The sequence below is a fragment of the Pempheris klunzingeri genome, chromosome 24 (genome assembly GCF_042242105.1).
Source record: "Pempheris klunzingeri isolate RE-2024b chromosome 24, fPemKlu1.hap1, whole genome shotgun sequence".
In the NCBI taxonomy this organism is placed as follows: domain Eukaryota; kingdom Metazoa; phylum Chordata; class Actinopteri; order Acropomatiformes; family Pempheridae; genus Pempheris; species Pempheris klunzingeri.
Genome location: NC_092035.1, coordinates 10,900,567 through 10,912,328, shown reverse-complemented (window position 1 = coordinate 10,912,328; position 11,762 = coordinate 10,900,567). Strand labels below are relative to the sequence as shown.

Below are 11,762 nucleotides of genomic sequence, written 5' to 3'. Positions count from 1 at the left end.
CTGTCTGTGTGCATGACCTTCTGCCTGTCTGTGATTATTGTCTGTCCGCTTGCCTAATTAGCTTTACGAAAATGAACTTACTAATTGCTAATAAATAAACTAATTACAGAGGCTCATCCTCATCCACATCTTCAATTGCAGAGGCAGCAGAAAACAAAGTTAGGAGTATCACTGTGGAGTAAGTTCCATGCGCACGAGGATAAAATGATGGTTTTTTTGAATGGAGTTTGGTGGAGGAGATGATCATCTGGAGGTGATTTACATTTTATCAACTTAGAAAAAAGAGGTGGAGGAGGGGGGGGTCTCAAGTTGACTCCACAAATGCAAACTCACCTGTAGAGTTAAAAAACAAAATCCAAAGTGCTTCATAGAATAATATTTGGACATGAAATTGGTTCATAAGCAAAATATACAGTATGTAAGCGCTGATCCCAAGCTTTCCGAACCCCCTCCGTGACTCTCTCTCTCACACACACACACACGCACGCACACGCACCCTCTCCCTCTCTCACACACTGTCTTCTCACTCCACTCCAGTTCGGGAATGACCAGCGTGCAGAGGAACACAGGAGAGGAAAGGAAAACTTGCTCTTGCACTTTGCGCAGCGTCTGCAGCCAAATGCAGCACATTCCAGCTCCTCACCAGCCAATACTCAGACCTTCCTTTTTGATGGGGAAGCACTAAACTCGTCTCTTTTAGTTGCAGGGGGAGCATTCGAGCAGCGCCGATGTGAGATCCAGAATAAGGAGACATGTCTGCAGCTCAAGGACTTCTCAACAGCGTCTTCTCCTGCTCCTCTCCTGCCTCCAAAACCATAGCCAAACGGAGGCTACGCCAAACCCGGAGCTTGGACCCCGCTATCATAAGACACTGTGGCACCAGGACCGAGGGAGTTAGTGGCGCGTCGATCTCTGAAGGGGTGGCTGAAGGCGCAGGTGCGTCTACGGAGCGCTTGGCTGCGAAACCGGCTTTACGCACCAAGATCCCGACCCTGAAAGAGCCCATAACCCCGTCCGTCTCCTCTCCTTCCATACCACTGGATGTTTCTCCATCGTCCAACTTCCACTTTGACTATGACATCGCGAAGGGCGCTAAAGGGAATACTGCCGGGGATCTGGTGAGGGGACCCGGTGCCGCGCAGTCCGGGAGCACCGGCACGCTGTTCTCCCCGCGGAGGTGGCTTCAGAGGAAGGTGCAGCCAGCCAGCTCTCCCGCTTACGTCGTGTGGAAATCTGAGGTACACTTGTTCAACTTTGATAAGCGTCTTCTTCTGTGGTTTAAGTGCAGTCAGCCTGCAGGTAATTGTGACACAGTTTGTGTGTTTGTAGTCAGTGCAGTGCAGAATATATGAAACCTTCAGGTTCCCCTCCCTAGTTCTTCAGTAGGTTCCTATTATGGTCAATGACCCACTCAATTCCTTGATTTGAACTATATATCAGCAAGTATATATGACAGCTCCTGCAACAATTTCTGCTAGAATATAGTATGCAAGAAGACTGCTGAGAAAGTCTTTACAGGACTTGCACATGTTTGATTCTGGGACCCAGAAAGTCGTCTGTGCATCTGAACTTTGGCTGTGTATGAATTGGGACACCGGAGATGGTGGAGCCTAAGTGGGAGATTTATAGAGGGAGGGCTGACCCTGCAGTGACATCTGCACCTGGAAGTTGTCCAGTATCAAACCAGCACACTACAACTGCAGCAGTAGCCCTGCATGGTCTTGCCCCAAGGGCACATGGGCAATTAACTGGGGGAAGGTGGAGCGGGCGTTTCTTCCACCTGGATTTCTTTTGAGACTTTACAAAAGAAAAGCACCTTTGGGAATGCAAGATAAACTCTTATAGAGCTTTTCAGGATTAAATTATTCCATCAAAATGTGCAGTGAAGTGCACAGATAGTTTTCCCTCCAAAAATCTCTTTCTTTTCTCCTACTGTTCTTGTCAAAGGTCTGGTTGGGCTTTTGTCTTTATATCAGCTTCAAATCGAGTGTGAATGAGGAGAAGGCGGAAAAACCCTGGCAAAACATACTTGGGCTACTTATTTTTAGCGGGGGGGCTTTATAGGCTGCATAGTTGGCTCAGGTCCACATGCACTGGTGAAAAGGTATGATAATTTTCCTGCCTCTTTTGTGGACTTACTGTCCACATCACTGGCCTCAGCTGATATGTATTTTGCTTGTTGTGCCACGCAGAGTGGAAGTGTGTGTGTGTGTGTGTGTGTGTGTGTGTGTGTGTATGTGCAGAGGCGTGTGTGTGCTGATGTGAGGGCCTTAAGGACACACGGCCTGGGACTGGGTTCTCACGACTGCGAGCGGTCATAGGGTCAAACCCATGCGGCCCACAAACAGCTCTCCCATCATTTCCTATTACACTTTCTTGCAGCGTGCCTCTCTTTATGTCTCACCCACACTCTCCTCTCCTCCCTCTCTTCCTCTCTGAGATGTGGAGAAGCTCTCACTCTGCAGAGTTTCCCACCGCTGTTGCTCTATTTTCCATGTTGCCTCCCCCCCTCCTCCTGCTACGGCCCACTGAGGATAACATGAGGCCATCAGTTTGGAGTCATTAGTACAATCTGGACCATGAAGTTATTGCACCTCAGAGTGTTTGTAAAAATACTGAGCCAAGAAGTGTTGCTGGTCTGCTGGGAGGTTTCACACACTGCTGGGTATGAAGTAAAATCCTGAAATGAAGTGTAAACAAAGGCTTTATGTTGGGAATGTACTGAATGCAGCAGAGTCTAGATTGATTATTTGCTTTTTTACTTTTTTCAGGTGTAAACTGAACAATAAAAGTTCATTTCATACAGATATCATGAATGAAGGAGAAGCCGCTCAGGTGTGTGCACGGTAGTAGTTTCATATCAGATATAGTCATAAATCACAATCTTGTATTGTTTTTAGTAGCTCAGATGGACGTGTGCTCCCTCTATCAAGTGTAAAGAAAGATCTGACCCATCCCATCTTTCGGCTGCATTACCATGTGATGATCTAATAACTTTAAAAAAATGAAGGTGGTGACATAATGAGTCAAATTACTGCACGATCATTTTCATGGTGTGCTGAAATAAATATCAGCCAATAGCTTTTCCAGAAATGCAATGCTGAAACTGGCTCTTAATCATAGGGATCCTACATTTCCCACATTGCAACTGGATTGTGTCTTTTTTTTTTTTTTTTACCCTTTGTGTTTGATAGGACTGCGCAGACTGAAACATCCCTCATGACATCACTATGACATCATCAGGGTGATTTTTCTGGACAAAGCAGGAGACATCATGTAACTGTTTTCACAAACTGATCAGAATAATCCCAAATAAAACAGCTTAATTAGACCATAATTAGGCCTTATTGATTGAATTTAATCAAAATAGAGACACAGGTTTTACATGTAGGTGCAAGTTCATGTATCACAATGTGTTGAGTGCTCATTGAGCGTGTGTGTGTGTGTGTGTGCGCACGAGCAGGGCAACCTGTGCAGATTAGATGATATGCCTTTTTAAGGAGGGAGACATGCACGGGGAGGCGGAGAGAGAACGAGTGGAAGGGAGAAGCAGAGGCAAAGTGGGGATGCAATGCTTGACAGTTATATCGGACATGATTGCTTAATGGCTGTTTCCGTGGCCAGGCTGTGGATGCTGAAAGAACAATGATGCAAAAAAAAAAAAAATCATCAGAAAGTACCCTCTGTGTTTTTACAGGAGGAGGGCCAGTGACTGGAAGTGGTTCGTCTGCTGGAGTGAGTGACTTTAGAGTCAGGCATCATATAAACACACAGTCTTGCAAAATGGCACAAGCATAAAAACAATTTACACAAGAATGCTGACACACTGGAATCTGTAACTTAAGCGTGTGACACATGCACCTAACGTTTCTTTTTATACATTTCCGCCTCCCATTGCTCATATATATGCACAGACACACATGCACAAAGGCTCGGAGAGGAAACAGTGGTCGGCTAATTTAATCCTGCTTGTTTATGGGGCGCCAGAATGTTGACATTATACCGTCTATTTTTAGAGCCACTTACCCTAATGCTTCAGAGGAGAGCCTAAGTGAGGAAAATCATTCCAAAATGAGTCCTCCGCCGTTCAAAAAAACCCACACTGTTGCTTAAGTGATTGCTAATAGAGGATTTGATGCAATTCAGCAGTGGTTCTCTGAGGCCCGAGCTTTGTCTTCTGCGTGCGTTCACAATCGCAATGGAAATGTTGTAGAAGAAGCTGCAGACTGAGATGCTGACACATCGTGGAGCCTCACGTGTGATCAGCTCAGGCAGTGATAGTTGGAAAGGCTGGAGAGCGGCTGTCAGTGTGCAAAAACGCTTGATCCCGAACTTTAGTCTGTTTTGATTGTCCTTGTGATACCATGATAACAGTAACTATGGTCAGAATCGCCATTTGGGGGGTTTGTTTCCTTCTTCCATTTGCTCTGCAAATTTAATGGAGGATGGCTGTTTTTATAGCAGCAGAAAGCTTCAGAGTCACTCTTGCAAAAGCATGTAAAGTGGAAAAACAACACATAATCTGAGTGTGAGTATTTGACTTGTGGCTTCATTTGGAAAACTAACAGCTCCTTACATGTACTTGTTACCATTCTTAACATTCTCTAAATGCTCCTGTGTTGATTTACGTTTATGCATCATTGCTGAGCGACGTCAGAGCAGACGGAGCTCAGAGAAGGAGAACACGCTTTTTTTAATCTAGTCTAATCAGTCTATTGTTTGCTGCCTCACGATCATCAAATATGTGGGTTTTTTTTTAGTCATGGCTCAATATGGCAACGTCAGTCAGCCCAGACTGAAAAATCTCAACACCTACTGGGTGGATTGGCTCAACATTTGCGACAGACATTCATGGTTCCCAGAGGATGAACCTCACTAACTTTGGTCAACCTCTGACTTTTCCTCTAGCACCACCATGACCTCAAGATACTCATTTATTCAACACTTGGCTTTATAACTAATCACTATCGCCCACACGCTATGTGAAGTACCTAACTAAAAAAAACATTTGTGTTGCAACCCTGCGAAACATTTTTCAAGCTGCTGGCGTAGCGTTTCATTTATCAGAAGTCATGCACTTTGATTCAGCCTGCATGCCCTCTGAAACCTCTCACACTGAACTGCTGCACGTGTTTTGCATTTCTTCTGCTATGAACCGTCCGGGCTGGGGCGTTGACACAGGTCATGGCTCTCATGCCTGACCCGCGTTACTGCTGTTTCAATGAGCCGAGCTTCTAATCAGAACTAGGAGGAGCGAATTTGCATATTTTGGTGATTTTCACTGAAGTTTTTGTTACCTTTAGCTTGTTTGTTTAAAGGGGGCAATGCACATTAATTAACGCCACGCAAACATCAAGTAAATGTGCCAGATGTAGCTGTACAGGCTAATTTTCATCTGGTAGAGCCAAATAGTTAAGGAGTGTCCACGACTCCAGGTTATGACAGTAACCACTGTTTTATATTTTTATTTGAGACATGGATTTCTGTAGATGGCTCAGATTCATATACATTCTACAATTTTATGTTTTATGTGGAAAAACAGACCTTAAGATTCAAAATGAGCCACACATGCAGCACATAGTTCATCACCAGACATGAACTTTCCCCAAAACACGCTTTGTCTCAGGCTTTTCTAATGATCTGCTGTACCATCAGTCACAAACTGAACCAATTGAATTGGTTCAACCTTCTTTATTAGCAGTTGATACAGCATATTGCTGCTGTTTTAATATATTTTTGCTCGGACATAGGAAACAGAGAGGCTTGAACTCGTGAACCGAACAGCCATCCATTCTGCCTTTCCTCCCTGATTTCCTCCCTAAGTTCCCTCAAAATGAGGGGAGGCTGCGTCGGAGGGAAAAGACCACGATGATTTGACATCTTCGGAATGCTCATACCAAAATACACACTAAAAACAAATTCACACACTACCTCGGGCAGTTCACTCTCACAAATCTAGAGACGCGTATTTTTTTTTTGCTTTAGTGCAGAGCTAGCGGACAATAACGTCCATCAAGGAGTCAACCCAGGATGTCATCACACTGCTGCAAAGGCTGCCGTCAAACCTCTGATGGAGTGCAGGTTGATTTTCTTGGCTTACAGCAGTAGTTTCTGATTTGGAGCTGTTCACAGTTGTCTTATAGTCACGGTCTGATCTCACAGCATCATGAATCAGAGCTGATGTCAAGGGAACTCCACATCAACTATTCTTCTTTATATCCTATTTAAAGATCGCTGCAAAGATTCATGCTTCAAATACATGCATCTCTGAAGATTCCAATACATGTAGTGTAAAATACTACTTACAATATTTAGTAGCTGTAGCTTATTAAATAGTCTAAATTATAAAATGTTCTCCAACAACCAAGATATCCTTCAATAAAGACCATTTTCCTGTTGTTTCCTTGTTGCCAAACATTCCCTGTTATGGTACAGATGACCTCTGCAGCATGTTATAGTACAGTTCCTCCAGGGAGAGGCTCTGGATTTATGAATGTGAGTCTGCATGGGCTGTAGTTTGATTACGGTCCTTATTAAGTTTAATGCGCCTGGTTGTTAACGTGTACGACCTACTGACAGGCCAGACTTTCAAAGGAGCAGGTCACAGAAACACCCAGTGCAGACACACGGTAAAATTAAACAGGCTCTTTCTTATGTAACTCTCTTTTTTTTTGGTCAATATTGCAGTTTTGCTCTCCATATATTAGCTGGAACTAAAGTTAAGCTACGTCTAAGACTTAAATACATGCATTACATACATTCTGGGCCATCTGCAAGTGACTTATGTGTATAGATTTCTAAACATAATACATTAATTTCTAAGTAGTTATGGTAGCTTGGCATGATTAGAATAAACAGATGAGATATCAGAGGAGTCGGTTGTCAGCCTCTATCCCACTACAGTGTTAAGATTTGTACTTTAGAGGAGATTTTTCTGAGCAGAGCACAAAATCAGAGTGGTCTTGCGTTAAGCCTACGCTGGGACCAAACTGGTAATATTGGTTTATACCACTAGGTGTCGCACCTGAGTGGAACATAATGAGAGCCCACGAATGAGAATGTAGCGGCACCACAATCTGGACAACTGAAAAACCATTAATCTTAATTTTTCTTATTCTGGAATAAACAAAAAAAGTTCAACTTTAGAAGGAGCTATGAATTAGGCCCACAGGAGGCAATCAGCAGGGTTGTGATAAAAGTGAAAGTTACCAGTTTGTCTCCAGCATCTGAGGCTAAAGCAGCGGTGGTGAAATCACGCTGTCGTAGTTGACGTTTATCTCACAGGTTACGGATGTAGGCCTTTTTAACCCCTTGAAGGTCCTCAGAAATAATCACGTTAAAGATCCTTACACACATAAATGTGTATGCATAAAAACAAGCCATAAAAATGTTAAAAATCTTTCTTTTTTTTTAAATTTTTTTAAAATAGTTTTTTAGACCAGCATCAGCCCTAATCATACTTATCAAATTTTAATTAGTTTTTTAAAAACTGCCATGTTTTTGTCATGATGCGCATCACTTTATGGTCTAAAATACACAAAAAATACATGAAAAATTCACCATCTTGCAAAATTATAAGCAATATGCATGAAAAACTGATAAAATATGCTAAAAATAAAAATCATAACACACTAGAAAGTGCTGAAGACCCTCAAAGGGTTAAAAGTGTGTGCATGTTCTGTCTGTTTGCATAAAATCAAACTGGAAAAATGCAGTTTAGAGGCCAATCAGCACCATTTTATTCCAATGACATGTAACCAACACCTGAGAGAGACCCCTACATACTGTATAATGAATGTGAAAAAAAAAATAATTTCAAGCTTCGTCTCATTTGTGCACAGAAACATGACCCCTCACCGGGCAATTTTTTGACAAGTTTGCATGGTATTCTGCTGAAAAGAACCATATGAAACAGCGGGGACTTGTTTGGCAGTGCTTTGGTTCAGCAATCGCACATCTCCTTTGGGATGTTTTCGCAACAATGAAGGAAAAGAGAGCAGTTTGAAATAGAGACGGCTGAAAGGTAAACATTAATTTCCGCAGCCAGAATCTCTCTCTGTCTGGTGCAGATTAAGCCTCTCTGCCAGTGAGAAAGCAGTGTTGAGTTACTTTTAGTGTATGAATGTGTTTTCTTGTGTGTGGGAGAGAATCCAAAGGCAGTGGGTGGATGATCTAATTGTACACTTTTCGGTCTTGAAGGCAAAAATATCCATCCCCTTGTGTATTTGTGTGTGTGCATTAACGTGACCCCTGTGTCCACTAATGCTCTCTCTAATGTGGTTTGTCGTGGGCCAGAGGGAAAGAACGGATAAGATCCCCTCACATATGCCACGGCGTGTTAGCTTTACAACTTCCCATCTATGTATTTGTCTCAATGAGTGTAAACTCTGGTGATGTGATACTCACGTTGGGTAAAAAAACGTTTCACAACATCTCAAACACACCCGCTCTTTGTCTAATCTTGGAGCAGTGACAGAAAGATAGTTGAGTATATTTAGTGATGCCAGAATTATTTTTTTATACAGTGGTTCTAAATGTCCTCCCATATATTTGGTAAGAAACATGCAATAAAAAAAAGCAGCGCCAGTTTATTTTGGTCAGTATCAGATAAGCAATTAAAAATGTGCTTCTTGCACATTGTTTCACTTCTCTACAGCTATTTCCATGCATCTACTTCCATCTGGTAGCTTGATACGGTCTTTTCCGGGGCTCTGACTAACACGATGTTGCCCTAAAGGATGAAGGCCCGGACACACCGATATAAAACATCATAACATTTGTGAATTTGTACTGTTGAGTAATAACAATCCGTCTTGACAGTTTTGACCTTTGCAAGAATGGAGATCTGGTCTGAGCATATTTCCAGGCTTGCTAGTGTGTTTGGTACGGTGGCCGGGAGGTGCAAAACAATTTCGCAATACGAGAAACACTTTTACAAAGCTGGAGACAAATTTACATTTTAGAAAACATTTTTACAAATCAGAAAACAAAATGACATTGCCATAACACATTTACAAGTCCTGAGACAAATTTACATTTGAGAAAACAAATTTACAAGTGACGAAACACTTTTACAAGCGGCCGAAACAAATTTACAAGTAACTTTTTCAACCGGAAAGGGAATGTACCAACTGTTGAGTAGAACCGGAAGTGGTAAGGAGTTCATGGTGACCCACGATGGACGGCAGTCAAGCGGTCTTTTGCCCGTTTTGTGGCGAACATATAAGCCGATTAACGCGGTACATTCCCTTTCCGGTTGAAAAAGTTACTTGTAAATTTGTCTCGGCGTTTGTAAAAGTGTTTCACGTCTTGTAAATTTGTTTTCTCAAATGTAAATTTGTCTCAGGACTTGTAAATGTGTTATGGCAATGTCATTTTGTTTTCTGATTTGTAAAAATGTTTTCTAAAATGTAAATTTGTCTCCAGCTTTGTAAAAGTGTTTCTCGTATTGTAAAACTGTTTTGCACCTCCCGGCCACCGTAGTCTGGCGTTAGCTTGTCAGATACAATAGTTTACCAACCAGCCTTGTGAGTAGTCACCAAGCCTCAGGACTGACCCATTTTGTGAGTACACTCACATGAATTTCACTTTCCGGTGTTACAGCTTGGGTCTTATTGTAGTTCTGCCGTCGTCATCCTGTCACCAAACAGACACCAGGGTATGTGTAGGAGAGGGTGTGCTTCAGGTACCTGGAAAGTTTCTTGTTCCGACTGACTCTGTTGCAACAATATCACCATGTTCGCAGATCTCAGCAATGCACAGTGTCATCGTGGCCTGAACCACAAAAATATGGAGGTTTTAATCAACTAGAATTACCCTTTAATTTCTGCAAAATATGAGCAATACTGAGTGTTTAATAGTTTCCATTTGAATTTCAATTCTGCTGTTTTCTCGGATGATAGTCATCAAGAGAGTTCCTCCATCCTCTGTGTCTCTGTGTGTGTGTGTGTGTGTGTGTGTGTGTGTGTGTGTGTGTGCATGCAGCGATCTTCATAAGGAATATCAAGAGGTCATGTTCATATCCTGTCCCATTGCAGAAAAATGAGCCCAAAGGAATAAAATCCAATTTTGTTTTTCACATATCAAGCTCTGTTTTTTTTTTTGTATCTGGATGCTGGTTTGTGAAACTGGTGCATCTGAGAAGGACATGTTGCTTACAGCCTTCACAGAAAACCTTCTGTTTCTGTTGCTTTACTGACGTTTAAACGACAAAGTCTCTCCAGTGTTACCCATGACGGTCCCCCGATCTCTCCCTCGGTTTCTACTCTGCGCTTATTGATTGCTTTTACAAAGTGCAAAGCATTTGACCTTAGCGTCACGCCTCGTGAATAAAACGGTTTCATGCTGTAGTTAGTAAGGATTAACCGAATGTCCCTGCACACATACAGGATTTAGGCTACTCTGAGGGCTAAGCTTTGAGAATTAATACCTGTGAGGGTGTTTCATGCATGCATGTGTGTGTGATTTTGTAATCGAGCGTCCGTTGATCAAATATACCCTCAAATACTTAGAAAACTAGTTTAAATAAGCATTGGTTTTGGAGAAATTGTACACTGTGCTCGGTGCACCCCCATCCTCTGTGTGTGTGTGTGTGTGAGTCTCCTTCAGTGGGGAGGTTTAGGGAATTATTTATTTGGAATTCCAGGTCAGAGCTTCATGGTGAGGCCCTGGGGCTCCAACTGAAAGAAGGATGGCTACTGACTGAGTGACCCCCTCTCCTCTCTTCATCACCCACCCATCTCTTTTCTGCCTGGTTTCAGTTTTCCTCGCAGAAGATCACCCCCCGTCCATTCTTCACTTTTACTCACTTTTGCAGACATCCGAGCCGTGTTCTCCTCCTCATTTGGAAGCCCCTTCCGAATGACTCCCTTTTATAGACAAGTGTTTATGTAGTCTTCACTTATTTTCTCTCCCTAAACTCAATTTCCATCTCAAAAAAGCCAATTGCCAGAATGCTAGGAGTTTGTGTTTGGACATATTCATGGTCCCCAGAGGGTGTTCACGTTAATGTTTATGATGAGGTGTCAGGCCAAAGTTCCACTTGTGGACAATTAAAAAAAATCTGAGCAATTAATCTTACTGAGCATGTTAAAGCTCCCCAGAGGATAAATCTTTTCCATTTTTGTTTTTTTCAAGGTCACATTGGATATCTCATCATCTGTAGGGCAGATTGTCTTGAAATATCAGCATATTTGGGCGCCTACGTGGAAGTTTCTTCTTTATTTGTACTGGTTTGCTCCTCATTTTCAGTCACCGTGGCTTCTGGTGAGGATCTTAACCCCTTGAAGGTCCTCAGAAATAATCACGTTAAAGATCCTTACACACATAAATGTGTATGCATAAAAACAAGCCATAAAAATCTTTCTTTTTTTAAAATTTTTTTAAAATAGTTTTTTAGACCAGCATCAGCCCTAATCATACATATCAAATTTTAATTAGTTTTTTAAAAAATTAACCCTTAAATTGCCATGTTTTTGTCATGATGCGCATCATTTTATGGTCTAAAATACACAAAAAATACATGAAAAAAATTGAGAACTCTGAAAAATTCACCATCTTGCAAAATTATAAGCAATATGCATGAAAAACTGATAAAATATGCTAAAAATAAAAATCATAACACACTAGAAAGTGCTGAAGACCCTCAAAGGGTTAATGTCCTGATGAAGGGCTAAATTTATTTTCTCTTAATCTTCTGACTGTTTTCTGGATTAGTTGGTGAATCTTTTGGTTTATAAAACACCAGAAAGTAATGAAAAGTT

At 41.9% G+C, this 11,762-nt stretch overlaps 1 protein-coding gene across 1 annotated transcript in view; it reads left to right on the top strand.

Annotated features, from left to right (window-relative positions):
* The first annotated feature begins 595 nt into the window (after window positions 1–595).
* Window positions 596–11,762, top strand: part of LOC139223725 (rho GTPase-activating protein 6-like) — a 66,475-nt gene continuing 55,308 nt past the window's right edge. The window contains exon 1 of the mRNA XM_070855708.1: window positions 596–1,238. Within this exon, the coding sequence (XP_070711809.1) occupies window positions 753–1,238 (486 nt within the window). The 5' untranslated portion in view covers window positions 596–752. The remainder of the gene's footprint in view (window positions 1,239–11,762) is intronic.